Consider the following 15,814-nt stretch of genomic DNA (forward strand, 5'->3'; position numbering starts at 1 on the left):
GTTTTCATCCCTGGATTCAGGTGCCCTTTTCCAAAATATCTAGTCTCCTCTTGCTGCAGGTTATTTTTCAACGTTACCTGCTTGCTTTTCTTAGCATGTGGTACGCACTCAGGCATTTTGACATGGGGAGTGCCTGTGGAAGACTTCATTTCCTCAGGGCAGATGCTTTTTAAGTCAAAGTTTTCATCGCAGCTTTTGTCAGTTTTGGATTCTGAGATAGTTTTATCAGTTGGACAACTTACATGTTGACCTCTCTCTTTTACTGAACTAACTTGATCTGTAATGCAAAGCTCACTGCTTAAAAAGTTATCAGATTCTTTCAAAAGTGCCTTTGCTTTTTCATAGGCATTTTTAGAAACTGTTACTTGCTTTCCACTTGCAGTGCTGAACCCAAAAGCTGGATTTGAAATCAATTCAGTGCTGGCATTTTCTTCCCCTTTTGCTAATGCCATCTGCATTTTTCTACAAACTGCTTCTTCAGTGTACACTTTAGACTTTTCAACATCTTCCTCAACTAAATATTCTTCTTGTACACACACTGAATGATTATCTTCCAGTTCAGAAAAGAGCTGTCTGGCTTTCCTGAGTGACTCTTCTGATAGTTGCACAGTCTTACCACTTGCTGTACTAAAAAATCCGAGGTTGCTTACAGAAGACTCTGACTGCTTTATCTGCTTATCTGGACAAGGCAAGTGCCCTAAAAGTGGAATATTCTGTTCAAAGCGCTGTCTCTGAGAATCTGAAACAGACTTTGCATCTACAAATGTGTTTGCTTCTTGGTCACCATTTTCACTAGCACTTGCATTTACTTTATTAAAATGTGATGCAGCTGAATTAATCTCTTCACTTCTCGTGGCATTTAAAAACTTAGTGGAATTAGAACACTCGACATGAGTGATGGAAGATGAATTTCCAGCAATTTGTGTTTGATTAAGTCTTGAGTTAGTCCCAGTTTCATATTCTACAGATTCACTGTAGTCTTGAAACATTTGCCTGACTCTTGTTAATGCACTCTCCGAAACAGAAACTGCTTTACCTTTTGCTGTACTAAACATAGTTTGTTTCAGATCGCCCTTTTTATTTTCAACATTGAGTGTTGTTTCTTTTAAGCTGGTTAAATTGGTTTCATCTTCAGGAAGACTGACCAGTGACTGGTTTTGGCAAGCATTAACTATGGTGTCTGTGAAGCACTCTGTATTAGCACCAGGTTCATTTAAATGTTCTAAGTTAAATTCCTTATTGCCACCATTCAGTTGAAAAGAGCTACTTTTTGAAATTAAGAGAAGGGACTGATTAGATTTATTGCTATTGTCTTCAACAAATAAAGTATTTTTTGTATCTCCAGGCACAGAATTATCTCCAAGGTCATTTGATACCTTCATTAAATGCAGAGATGCAGCAGAGTGCACGGGAAAACCACGCATGTTTTCTGAATCATCCCTCTTTTTTGCTGAGCATTCCCTCTCTCTCTCTGCGAACAGTTTTCTATCTTCTGACAAATGAGTTCTACTTAAAGCATCACCCTCCTGTCCAGGAAGGGACTCCAATTCTGTCTTTCCAGGTCTGACATTAGCATTTTCATGTGCATATGAAGTTACCAAACTTATTTTACAATCTTCACCTAGATTAACAGAAGTATCAACTTTAACAGTATCAATAATCGCAGTGCGTTTAATGGGACTGCTCTCTACTGTCTGCTTGAATTCATCTCCTGCTTCTTCTGGAACAAGCTTTTTACTAAAATTCAATTTTTCTGAATCACATTGAGCAATACTTTCAATACATAAAACATGGTCTTTGACAGAGTTTTTACCACATTTCCTTCTCATTAAGTGGTTCTCAAGACTGTCACTATGTTCCTTTCTGACATCAACACTTTCTGCAAAAAACTGCTCAGCTTTTGCCAAAAATCCATCAGCAATTTTTATTTTCTTGCCACTAGCAGTATGAAAACCAGTCACATAGCTCCCCTTTGCTTCATTTTTTTCAACATCCATCTCTTGCTTGAAAGATATTTGACAGTGACGGTGAGAACCTATTTTTATTCTGCTTTCATCCAATAACAGAATCTTATCATGGGTGGTGTCTTCCACTTGCAGATCTTCACGCTTTACCTTTTGGTTATCAGAGTTCTCCAAAACATTTACATCTCCTTCTCCACATTGAAAAGTGAACAAGTGTAGAGAATTATCCAAAGCTGCATCAGAAATGGATACATCACCACCAGGTGGAGTTAGAAATTTTTGTGACAAACGCTCATTATCCTGTTTTCCGTCTTCTCCATTCTGATTAGAAAACAAGTTTTCCATTTCATCTGATGTACTTAAACTATGCTCTTCTGCAATTGTACTAGTGTCTCCCAGACACATTATATCTAGTAAGTCTTCTTGCAAGCTACCTTCAACTTGGCAATCTCCTTCATTCAAAAATTGTTTGGGAGTTTTGTAATTCTGGTTATGTTTTTTAACAGATGATAGACTGTTGGTGATAGTGTTAGTACTATTCAAATGTACATTTTCAGTATCATTTATTGATCTTGTTGTCTGGTTTTCTGTATTTTCCTTAAACAGACTACTTACATTTTCCTCCGTTTTTTTCTGTGCATTGTGGGAAACAAAACCTGTGTGAGGAACAGCATCTATTCTTTCTAAATCTGAAACACAAACCGTTTCACCCTTGTTTTCTTTTGTCAGGCACCTGACAAAATTACAGTTAGAAGATATGTGCCCATTTGAATTGTGATATCTAGTACTAGTTTTAAAAGATTTAAACAAAGAGTTATCATCATCCAAGTCCCTGAAGAGCTCTGCAGAGCGGTCCAAAGCAGCCTTAGAAACATTTATTTTTTTACCTCCAGCTGAAGTAAAGCCTACAAAATTAGAAAAGCTTTCTTGTTTAGCTACTGGAAAGCTCTCACCAGATATTCTACTTCTGTTTCTGTCTAAGTTAGCAAAAGTGACCTTTTTGTCATTTTTATGGAAAACCACTGCCTTTTCCTTTTCACATTCCACCACTTCAGAGTGTTCATTTGCATCTTCCTGCTTAGTACAATACTTGTAATTTTTTAATTGATTTTCAGATTTAAAAGTGGAACAAAATTCAGCATCTTTCCTTGTTTCAGAAATATTTTCCACATTCTTTGTTTCATGTGTTTCTGCAGTTCCAAACTGTTGAAAGGCATGGCTTTGTAGCATGTTACTTTGCTTTCTGAACTGTGTAAATTCAAACTGACTACCTGTTTCTTCCAGGATACTAGAAAGTTCAGCAATTTCAGCTTCTTGGCTTGCTGTCAAGGTCTGATTTGTTTCTTGCAAAGACTGTGGACTTCTAGGAAAGGTTGCACACAAGCTAACTTTATGTGGAATAAACTGTGTACACTTGGGCTCAAGAAAACTTGTCTGTGAATCTAAAGAATCAGATAAACTACTGCCCAATTTGCTTTCTGAATCTGAGATAAACATACTCTCCTCTTTAACTTGTTTTGAAAAGTTTTTGGCTCTTTCCATAGAATAGGCTTCAAAGCATTCATTTTCAATATCTTTGAACAGCATTTTGCCTTTTGCTATGCTGGCTTCAGAGACTTTAATCTGCTTATTGGAAGCAGTCTGAAAGCCACCAAAGCCCAGGTTCAAACTGCATGCATTAAGATTTCCAGGTGATTTCCCTTTATACTTCAGGCTCTCATTTGGCTTTTTGCTGGAATACATAGGTGCTCCTTGTTTATTTTCTTCAGAAGTTACCTCATTTAAAGAACTGTCATCTATACAATGTAACAATTCTTCAGCAATCTCTCCAGCTACCTTAGTGAAAGCAGCTGCTTGAGGGCTTTCACTGTTTTCAACTGACTTCGACTCTTCACTGTTGGTTACAGCTTCTGAAAAGGCAGCTGCATCTGTTTTCTCCCTTTGTTTTAACTCACTACTATCGTTTTCTGAGCAGTTTATTCCCAAAGGTCCAAGTACTTCTCTACAGTCATCCACTGACCACTGGTCTGTAGCATGCCTTTTATCAGTTGATATTTTATTGCAATAATCACTACTGGCTCCGTTTATGTCACAGTTAATCTGATTCAAAGTGCTACTGAAATCGCCATTTGTCAGAGCTGTAGTGTCATGGTGTATCTCAATCAAGTGCTCATTATCCCTAGGAGAAGACCAGGCAAGTTCTTCTTTCAGGCTCTGAGGTACAATAGGTCTGTTGTTAACATTAGCACTCACGTACTTAACCTCCTTGCCATTCTCCAAGGAGCAGCCTTTAGGGAGAATCCTGGAATGCCTTCTTGCCATCAGGCATGCTGAAGTTAAAACTTTACGTTTTATATTTGAAATTATTTCACTATCTAAAGAATTTGTTGTGTCTTCTTTCTGTGTAGCAGATACTTCTAAGCATTTTACTGATGCACCAGGTTGATCCTCTCTTGCATTTTTCCCCAAGTCTCTCAGGTGTTTTTGCATCAGCCTGTCACTGCAGGAATTATCAGATGAGTTATCCATTGTATCCATTTTTAAAAAACAAGTGCTGATACTATTTTCCTTGATATTTGATTGCAAATGCTTTGTCTCAGCAAGACACAAGCAGTCTACAAGAGAAGACATTACAGAAAAAAACACTAATAAGGTAACTCTCATTTATTCAAACAAATGCAAATTCAGATACCATAAATACCACTTCTTTTTTCAAATGTGAATACCTTGACAAGATTGGAGATGTGTTTCATCTAATCATGCTCTAACAGCCAGAAACAGGTGAGTGGCCTAGAGCTAATGCTACCATTTAGAAAAAATAGTCAATTTTTAGTTGCAATGAAATTTGACAAGCTGGGCTTCCATTCCTTGTGTCTCAACATAAGGGTTTGTTTCAAAGTTTAAAAAGAAGCACTTCAACTCCTAATATTACAGTATTTCTTCTAGCAAGAACAGTAGCTTTTAAAAACAGGAGTATGTGCTTGCTTTCATGATACAACTAATTTTTAAAAATACTTTGTGCTTCTGGAAGAAACAGATGTACAGTCCTAAACCCCTTTAATTTTAGAAAACCAGTAATACAGCTTTACCATTCTTTATGACCTCTCAGAAGTTATCAAATCAAACAGGATGGCCCTCGACACTAAGGATGTCTAAACAGCAGTGACAAAGATAATTAAGCTTGTCAATTAGAATAATGGTTCATGCTGGAAGTTTCCATTCCAGAAACTAATCTGAGACTCAAACAGTACGTTAGCACCATACTACTTGAAAATAGTATTACTTTGTCACTATTATTAAACCAACAGGCCAGTTCTGTATCTTGACCTCTAGTTGCAGAGCTACTTTATCCTAAACACAAGATTTTACACAATTTTATTGGAAAGATTTAGCTAAGAAGTTCTTAATAAAGAGTCCTCTGCAAATGATGAAAAGCTTAATGACCTACCTTGTTCATCGACACTGGCCACGTCACAGCCTTTAAATCTGTATGAATCAGATTCCGTATGTAGTAACAGAGGATGTACAGGTGATTCAGAGGTTACCTCCTTCCGTATTTTTTCTTCTTGATATAGTAAAGTATTATTTATTGTATAAATAAATCTCTTGGATCTCTTTCTCAAGCTAGATAACATATTCAATCTTTTAAAGCCAGACTTTGTAAGAGTATTTTCACTATGTATTAAATGTAGGTCATTGCAATTATCTGGAGATGCAGCACTACATACAAGTGGGTGAGACAGAACATCAGTTATGACAGACTTAGAAGTTGCCTTTAAATGCTTGGAAAAGCTGCCATTGTAGACTACAGAACACTTGGTGATATTTGTATGTTCAATTACAAAGGAACTATTACAGTTTAAGAAGCTCATTTTGGAAACCTTCTCAGCTGCACATCCTTTTACTAACTTTGGATCTTGAACACTCAGAGACACAGATTTTACTGGAGTTATTTCAGACGTTGGGTTGCTTTCAGAATTTTTCACTTCACAGCACTCTTCTGACAAATTGACACTCATCAGCTTATGTGCTTTTATCAAATCTGAAGTATTCGGTAAAGATGTTCCCACAGCATCATCTTTGGTCACAAGTATTGACTTCTGTTCTAGTTTCTTCTCTCTACATAAGTCAGAAGGTGGAGAACTACATATAGACATGTCTAAGTGAGTTTCATCAAGATCAGATAGGTTCAGTTGAGACCACTGGCCTGATGAAGACAGCACATCTTCTTTCACAGGCTTCTCATTCTCAGCTGCCTCATGTGTTCTGTAATCTTGCCTATCTCCGGCAATCCTAAGTGACTCCAATTCCTTTTCATGTCCTATTAAACAGCCATCTTTACAATCCACCACATCTTCATCAACATTTTGGAGCAAAGAATCCTCCCTTTCAATAACGTGGCTTTTTTTGGTCCAGCTCGTATTCACTTCCTGTGAAATGGCAGTCTTTCTTCTAATACACTGCTCGGAAGGACAATCCCCCTTTCCTTGTGTTTTGTCTGTGTTTATTCCATATTTCTCTACTGCATCCACACCATGTGGCATCAGCAGAAGAGTTCCATTGGACTCAGCAGGCATGCTGAACGTATCCTCAAAGCTATTCAACTCACCAAACAAGCCATCTAACATCTCCGACTCTAAATAGTTTAGAAAAGATGGGGAGAGGAAAAGAAGTAAAAAATTAACTTTTAGGAAATAATTAATATAGCTTTTCAACTCATGTTAATTACCGTTACACGGGAGTGAGTTTGGAAAGGTAAATCTACATGTCTTTAAAGAATTTCTCTCTCCTACAACAGCTGTTAGAAGAGACAGGAGGCAAGGGACATCCATGCAGATGTCCCTGGCCTCCAGAGGACTGTGGTGATCAAGCAGGTTTCAAAAATGAAACCTAATTCTCTCAGAATAATTTTTGTTTTCTATAGACAGGAGAACAAGTAGGAAATTTTACGAGACAATTGTCTAGATTTTTTCCTCCAAAACATGTACCAGATAATAGGCATCAAACACCTTAAGAAGCTGCCTATTTTTGTCTATAACTGGCAGCTAAGGAAACTGTGATTTAAGGAGGATCACAGTAAACTACCTTTTACTTTGACATAGAACAGTATAGTGTCTAAAAGAATTAAGAGGATATTTGTATTTTCTTAAATTATTAGGAAGCTTAAGACATGTTCCAAATGATTGGCACAAATATTTTAAAAAAAATCTTATTTTGTTTGTTTATCAAATAATATATACCCCAGAGAAGAAAATAACCTAAACTCAACTGTGTAGACAGCCTTAAAAGCTTATACATATCAAGTATAAATATTACTTTCTCAAATATATAAAGCTAGGCTTACTTATAAAAATATTTCACATTCAAAATGATAGCTAGGTTTTAATGTGAGAGTACTTTTTCATGCCTTTTCATATCAAATAAATTCTAACTAAGTACCAATTAAACACCCTTGTCCTTTGTATTCCTTGGGCATATAACCAATCACAGAATCCTAGGGGTTGGAAGGGACCTCGAAAGATCATCTAGTCCAACACCCCTGCCAGAGCAGGGTCACCCAGAGCACATCACACAGGAACGTGTCCAGGTGGGTTCTGAATGTCTCCAGCAAAGGAGACTGCACAACCTCTCTGGGCAGCCTGTTCCAGTGCTCTGTCTCTCTCACAGGAAAGAATCTTTTTTTGATATTTACATGGAACATCCTATGTTCCAGTTCACATCCCTTGTCCTCTCACTGGACATCACTGAAAAAAGCCTGAATCCGTCCTGACACTTACCCTTAACATATTTTTAAACATTGATGAGGTTGCCCCTCAGTCTCCTCCAAGCTAGAGACCCAGCTCCCTCAGCCTTTCCTCATAAGGGAGATGTTCCACTCCCTTAATCATCTTTGTGGCTCTGTGCTGGACTCTTTCAAGCAGTTCCCTGTCCTTCTTGAACTGAGGGGCCTAGAACTGGACACAATATTTCAGATCCAGCCTCACCAAGGCAGAATAGAGGGGGAGGAGAACCTCTCTCGTAAAGCCAATCTATGGAGATTTACAGGCACCAGGTATGTTAGCGAAAAATGGCATAGAGCTGTGAACACGGGGGAAAAGGATTCTTGGCCAGGAGTTGGCAGACTCATTGAGAGAGCTTTAAACAAAATTGTTGAAACAATTGAGGAAGTGTGAGTACACAGCCGGCAGAGGATCAGCTCAAGGCATACAGTGTAACTTTACCCTCAGTCTTGCTTCACTGCACACTCAGTAGTAAGGCAACAATACATACCAAAATCTTTTACATCATCTTCAGCATGTAACGTTACAGCCTCTGGTACAGGCAACAACATACTTGTATCACTCATCCCAGGACATTCATCATGGTTGGAAAAACAGTTGTGCAAAATCTGTAAACCAAAGACATTAGTCGATATATTACCTACCAGTACATGTCACGTTAACAATAAAGCATACAACTCTAAACATTTATTGCAGTCTGTGAATAATTATGCATCTCTTAAAATGAAAGATAACATTCTCACAGGTGCACTTGAAAATAAAAAAGCAGATCATTCCCATTTTCAATGCAAAACAAGGTTCCATTCTATATTGGATTTAAGGGCAGTTACAGGGCACAGCAGTTTACTATAAGCAAAAGCCTCTCAAAAAAGAATAAAGGAGGAAGGAGAAAGGTATTTTGCGTATTTTAACTTGTAATGGTTTGTTAACAGTGAAGTTTCAGGTAGTTAAGATTCAAACATAAATTCTAACTGAATCCTATTAGAGCATCCTCAGCATTCAGTCTGAATGATCATTCAGCTTTCATAAACACAGAGGAAAATTATAATTTGGCAGGAACTCTCCCCTTCCTAACAATATCAAGCAACTGAAATTAATACATGATTCAAACTTTTGTTATAGTGGTTGAGCACAAGAAGTTATTGGTCAATAGAAGCCAAACAGTAACTCCCAACATTTTGACAGAGGAGGTGAAAAAACTAACCAACCCTCAGATAAGTAGCATATCGCAGTTTCTGGGCTTGATTTCTCTGAAAAACCTCCACTGCTGCTGAATCCAAGTTGTTTTGTTTTTATTTTTTTTAAAAAACAGCAAATATACTCCTCAAAGGAGGTTATTTGTGAGAATAGTCTACAGCCAGGCTTTGCAAGTTTATTTTTGTGAGCAGTAACTTCTAAGAACAGCCAGATAGGAGAACCTGGAATTAAAATAACCAAATTTTTTATTCTTGGCTTAAGGAATGTACTCATGTAACTGAATAGCTTAACTGAAATTAAAGAACAGCATAACTCTTAAAACTACTTACTATCTCAGCTCTTTCATCCTGTTGCTTTGCTCCAGAAACAGAATTATTCTTTTTAGCTTTAGAAGAAAGACAGACAAGTCAATTAATTTGCTTCTAAGTGATTTACTGAGTATGTTCAAACGTGGTTGTGTTTTTGGAGGGTTTTCACTGGATTATTTTAAATGCAAATGAAATCTCCACACAAAAACAAACTACTGAAAGGAACTAAAAGTTCTAACTAAAAAGTTCTGCAGGGGAAACTGAGGGACAATGTATAAAAGCAGTTTCATAACAGCACAAAACACCCTAAATCACAGGTTATCGTTTTCGCTATGTAGGTAGACCCGTTACCACCCTGAGACCACCATCACTGCCAATCCCCTTTCAAGCATTTATTCATGGCACTGCTCTATTTTTTTCTGCCAAAGAATCTGGATGAGATCTGCTCATCTTTTGTCAGGAATTTGGGTTTTTTCCCCACTTCCTCCCATAAGAGCAGTAATCTCTTTTCGCCTATGTTACAAGAGGAGAAAGTGAATCCTATTTTTAAGATGCCTAAGGAGCAGTATATTAAAATAACATGTTTCACAGACACAGCATCTAGATTCCATGTAGCAGCCAAATGATTCACTCCTTCCTTTTACAGGTGCCAGATGGCAGAGTAGGCATCACTACTACAAAATACTAGGCTCATCCAGGAAGTGGGAGAATGAGGAGAGCTCAAACCACAAGTGATCTGCCAGATGAACATAATTAAGCCATGGGTACTTCCCCCATCCTTTCTTTTCAGGTCACATAATTCTGAATCAATGAACACCCAAAACAGCACAACTCAGTAGCCTTGTGAGCAGTACCACCCCCCTCCCTGCCAATCATGGAATTATAGAGTATCTTGAGTTGGAAGGGATGCATAAGGATCATTTCATTCTGCTTATCATATGCTAAAGAAATCCCTCTTACAGCAACACCTTAGGTTGATTAGTGCCACTTAAAAGAGTCATCACCCCCTCATTCTCATTCACTGTTGTGCTGGCACAGCTGTTTGCGCAGCAGCACAGTAAAGGAAGTCCAGGAATTGCCCTTTCCAAATAACCTAGGAATACGGTCTTCAATTGGATGACTATCTCAGTCTGTCTCACTGCATCATTATGATGGTAGGCACACTGAGGGGGCTGAAAAATGTTGAAGCCAGAACTGCTGCTGCAAAATCTGCTCAACAGGCTACCTTCTTAGACTTCATAAACATACCCACATGACTTAGCCTAACAGGATCTGGGTTTGCAATAGTGCCAACATAAGCAATCATTATCTAATCCTCTTTCTATGCTTTGCTAAGTTGTTTCTGAATTTATGTTCTCCAATTCCTTACACAAAGAAAGAAAACTTTTGAAAAGCAATGACACGTTTAATTTATTTCTTCCTTGTAGGGCTGCATTATTTAAATTCACCCACTGAACATTAGTGTAGGAGTTTTGTCCTTTTGAATATATTTTTAAAATAATAAAAACAGTTCACACAAAGTGAACTACTAGTGTCAAAACAAGAAGTTTTACCCCCTAGCAACTGTCAATTTTTTAGAAGTACCTATCATCACTGTTCCACCAAGTGTAGGAGGTGTGGCTAAAGAACTTGACCAGGACATATCTGGATCCACTTCTGCTCCGAGACTTTCAGAAATGCATTTTGGAGTTCTAGCCTAGAAATACATTAGGCAATTATTATTTCTATGCAGAATTCTAAATGTACTACTCAGGAAAAAGAAAATATTAAAAGCAGGAATAAAGTATTACCTCCAGAAGTTTTGGCGTGCAAAGCAAGCTTTCATGTGGTCCTAAAAAACATTATGTAATAGGGGCATTAAATAATACCTAAGACAAAGATTTGTATCTACAGGTATAAGACATTTTGTAAAACCAAAAACTGAAAATACAAACCAGGTATATTATTTCTCTGAGGTGTTCTGTAACTATTCCTCAAAACAGCTGGACTGCAAAACAAAAACAAATTTTAAAAATAGTAATGTCACTTATAAAAAATAAGTAAATACTTAATTACTCTATTATTTTCTTTCTTTGCAACCATGACTATTTCCCTAACTAAATAAAATGTAGAGTTCTCCTAACCATCAGTCAGTATCTTAAACCTTACCATAAATTTATTTCAAACTCTAAAATTATTCTGTTGCGAAATGTTAATATTAAATGATGATTAGTCTGAAAATAGTAAGCTAGATTTCAATATAACCATGCATTTCTTAATATGCTTTATGAAACTATGGAAACTGGCTTAATTATTTTAATGAAATAATTAGCTTAACTGTTCTTATAATCAACATGATTACTTTGAGCAGATTTATCTAGGCTATTACTAAAAAAATCTCAGTAAATATTACATATAGCTTTACAAATTACTACTTGAGAAGTACACGATCCACCACTACTACTCTTTCTTGCACTGGATGTTGAGGATTTGGGAAGCTGAAATAATGCAAACAAATCACTTATGCCAATTGTGAAGGACCAGAAAAATGAAAAGGGAGAATACCTAAAAGCAAGGAAGTTTTCAAAATGAGCTAGTTTTTTATTTAAACTCATTTAACAACTTACAAGTATCATAAACATACAAGACATACATTATTGCCTGCTCTGAAGAAGCCTGTCAAATACAGTGGTTTTAATAGTTTCTTTTGCTTAAAATCCAGTTTATTTTATATTTGTGTTGGCATATTTAGCATACCTAGCAGCAAGGAAGTTGCAGCAAGTACCAGGAGGAGAAGCAAGTATTTCATTTTCTTGATCTATTTTTCTTCTTCTGATACTTGGGCTTATCAAATTCTCTCTCCCTACAACATATAAGATAATAATCAACACAACCTTGCAGAACTACAGTAACAGTTTTGATTTTGAAGTTTAAAGATAAGATTTCTGTTTTCAAGTCTGATTTTTGGTTAAAAAAACTCAATGAAACACTACCTTTTCCCCCTTCTGTTTTAAACATATTCAAATTCTATATCCAAACAATGCTAAATACATTTCAAACGCACAGCCCAAAGTGCTCATTATATCTCTTTATTAATCTGATGTGTTTTGGTATATTTCCCTGATATTATTCACATATTCCATTTCAGTTTCACTATACTGTATTGGGCCTGTCCTGTCACTGTAGAAGTTATTCTTAGGAGAAACCCAATACATGCAAGCATGCATTTGTCCCAGCTTTCCCTTAAACTTAAGACATACACTTCTTGATTTGAATAAGCCACATAAAGGAAATATTACTTCTGGAAGTGTTGGTGGAGACACTTGTCACTGGTAGCAGTAACTATTCATATGCATCTCCAGGCAAAGGAGAAATACTGTGCCCACCAAAGCAGCAGAATCCTCTTAATAGTGAGCCCCTCACATGCTCACAACTGCTTAAAAGAATTTCTATTCTTCTAACAACTTCCATATCAGAAATTTCACCTAGGCTGCTGCATTTCTCTCTGGAGTTCCTGAGTCTGTATGCATAGCACGGCTGCATGCCAGTACCACACCAAGGTGGAGTCCATCAGCTTCTACCCGTGAGTTTGTTTTCATGAGCGGAAAACCTAGGCACATGAGTCAGTTGGCTATAACCAAGAAAACTAGGAGAGTAAGATCTTGGGGCAGCCACAGGTACCTACAGAAGCTTTGGTAACAGTCATCTTCCCTTCCTTAAGGAGTGTATACAGACATCCCCACACACAAACACAGAGCAAAAGCAACCATTTTGAAATCAAAGAATCCTAAGTTTCCTTTGTCTGCCACTTATGAAATATTACCAATAATTTTAACACTGTACAAGTCCAAATAGCTAAATGTAGAAGAAACATGTTCTCGGCTGAAAATAAGTTGAGAACAAGTTCAGCAGTAAACTTAAGAAAAAAGAAACAAGGGAGCAATATTGGATGGAAGCAATGCTATAAAGTATATTTAAACAGTAGCACAGTTCTACACCTTCAAATACTTTGCTTTAGGATCTAAGAATGATTCTGATAATAAAGTGAATCTTGGATTTATCTGTAACCTGTTTGGAAAAGTTAATCTTATTCATAGGAGGGCACAGACACAGCAGATGTACATATCAGATATTGCAGGAATGGGGTATGATATTCTTCCACAAAAAGGTTCTTCTTTCTGCTCAAGGAGGAGTGGTACTATGGCTTGCAGGTACAGCAAAAAAGAGCAGTACTTTCATGACATACTTGGGATTTGGAAAGAATGTAGTGAGAAGCACCTCATGAAAGTGATAGAATTCCTTATCTCCATATGGAAAAGTGTAACTTCTAGCAGTTTTACTAACTCAAAGAGTTTAGTGCTTCTAAATCTGTCTGAGAGAGTTAAGAAGTGCTCTACAGATTGCCACATACTTCAACATGATAAGCATCTCTTGAAAAGATTTTCAGAGATTTTGGATAAAACAAAAATGAAACTGCTAAAAAAATGTTCACTGTTTCTCAGCCAACAGGTGACACTAATAAGGTCATAACCCCTTATATTAATATGTAGAGTATTAGGACCACAGGGAACTTTGCATAAGCATTATCAGTTTATTGCAAGGCTGAATTAATTCTTAAGATTAATTATGCATTTTTATAAGTGGTCTTCAGAAGCCTACTAAAATAAACTTTCTACTCGCACAATTTCCACAGCAGCATAATCCATTACATTAACAATCACCAGCTATCACAACAAAGGGTTAAACAAAAAAAGTCCCTTGCTTCTGGAAGGCACAAGCAGCCTTGAAGTACCACTTAAAAAAAAAATAAATATATATATTTTAAATATATATGTATAGAAATTACTCACTTTCTCCTATTGTTTTGTGATCTGGTTCTTTTCCAGGAGAATAAGGTGGCAATACTATACTTTGTTCTTTAAAAATCAGTGGAGTTGATGCCAGCTGACTGTATGTAGAGGGTTTTGTCCTTGGAGTTTTAAAAGATGTTTGATCAAGCCAGCCAAAGGGACCATCACGTTCTCCTAACTGTTTAGGCTCATAGGGGGGTGCTTCTGCACTGAGTTCTTCAAACCAGTTGAGACTGATAGGTCCTAAGTCTGTAAAGAAAAACATACAGAAAACCACATGACAAGGAAAACGGGGAAAAAAGGATCCTCCATTCAGTATGTGAAAATTAGTGACAATTCCATTGTCACACCTCTGCTTATTTTGTTTCTAGATTGCTTTGAACTCTGACACCACAAAGTACAAAAGAAAGCCTGGCCAATTCTCAGACTATAACAAAAAATAACCAAAGAACAGATAATTACCTAGTTTGTCCAATATTAGAAGTACACTTTCCTTCAGGAATTTTAGTTTTATTTTACTTAGATGGTCAAGCTAAATGGGTTCCTTTAAACATTAATAAATCATACTATGACAAGTGCATTTCACAAAAGACTAAACCTGGTCTGCAAACAGGTACATAAGGAAGTCAACAGCTAAAAAGACAAGTACAAAACTTGAATACACATGAAAAAAAGCTACAAACTAAAATTGAAATTAATGCATTAAAAAGCAGGTATTATCAAATACAGATTTGGAGGAAGAAGAGCAGCTAACAAGTTCATAGTGCTTTTCTGTGGAACACACAGCAAGTGGGTATAAAATATTGATGTCCAGAAAGTAACCTTAATAAAAACCATTTACTACAGAGAAGCTGTACCTGATTCACTGCAACGTGCCTTAAATATTTCAATGAAAGTCGGTCTTTCCACAGGTTTGCAAGCCATACTCTGATCCATATAATTACTGGAACCGTTGTTGAAAAACCTCAGAAGAAATGAGAGAACACTGTCATACAGAGCTATTCCAATGCCGTGGCGTTGCAAGCCTGCACTGCTTTCCTGCATTGGCTGGCAGGTGTGATGCAACCAACCGCTTGAGCTTCAGGGCTGCGATGTGTGTTCAGACACCGCGATGGTGAACACGGTGTGAAAACAGACAAGAGCAGCATAGGGAACGATACCGGAGATAATACATAAAAATACTAGGCACACACGGGAGGAAATCAAGATAGAACTGTCAGAAAACTTTTTAGATACTTTAAACACAAATACAAAATCCACAGTCATCACTTTATGTTAAGGTAGAATACATACTGTTGGATAAAATCTCTTAAAACCATTACACCTCACGTGGCAAGAACTCGTTTTAAAGTTGCTTCCAAGAGAAGCAGACGCTGCCAGTTTCACAGTTCTATTAAAAAAGCAGGTATAAGTAAGATTGCCACAGAAACCTCCCTGTTTATCTGAACGCATTTGTTGTTCCTACTGCGAGACGGGTTTCTGACCGCTGTTTTACACAGTTTCCCGACCAAAACAGCGGGAAAGAGGCATCTAAAGAAAGGGTCCAGGCCAGGAGGAGAGAGGAGAGACCGTCACGGAACTGAAGTGCCTCAGAAACACTCCAGAAGATGAAGCGACGCGTCATCCCCGCTGCTTCCCGCCAGGCAGAGCTCCTGCCGGGCACCTCCGCGCCTGAGGCGGCCCCCGGACCGCCCCGAGAGGCCTCAGAGGCCGAGCCCCAGCCTCCCGCCGCCCTC

General features: G+C 37.5%; 1 protein-coding gene across 1 annotated transcript in view; it reads right to left on the reverse strand.

Annotated features, from left to right (window-relative positions):
* The window catches only part of BRCA2 (breast cancer 2, early onset), a 35,088-nt gene extending 20,086 nt beyond the window's left edge, over nt 1-15,002 (reverse strand). The window contains 10 exon segments of the mRNA XM_009998350.1: nt 1-4,579; nt 5,413-6,600; nt 8,235-8,352; nt 9,271-9,326; nt 10,834-10,945; nt 11,040-11,080; nt 11,184-11,236; nt 11,986-12,091; nt 14,079-14,327; nt 14,936-15,002. Of these exon segments, the coding sequence (XP_009996652.1) occupies nt 1-4,579; nt 5,413-6,600; nt 8,235-8,352; nt 9,271-9,326; nt 10,834-10,945; nt 11,040-11,080; nt 11,184-11,236; nt 11,986-12,091; nt 14,079-14,327; nt 14,936-15,002 (6,569 nt within the window).
* Between the last annotated feature and the right edge of the window lie 812 nt (nt 15,003-15,814).

The sequence above is a fragment of the Chaetura pelagica genome, unplaced genomic scaffold, assembly GCF_000747805.2.
Source record: "Chaetura pelagica isolate M959 unplaced genomic scaffold, ChaPel_1.0 scaffold105, whole genome shotgun sequence".
NCBI lineage: Eukaryota > Metazoa > Chordata > Aves > Apodiformes > Apodidae > Chaetura > Chaetura pelagica.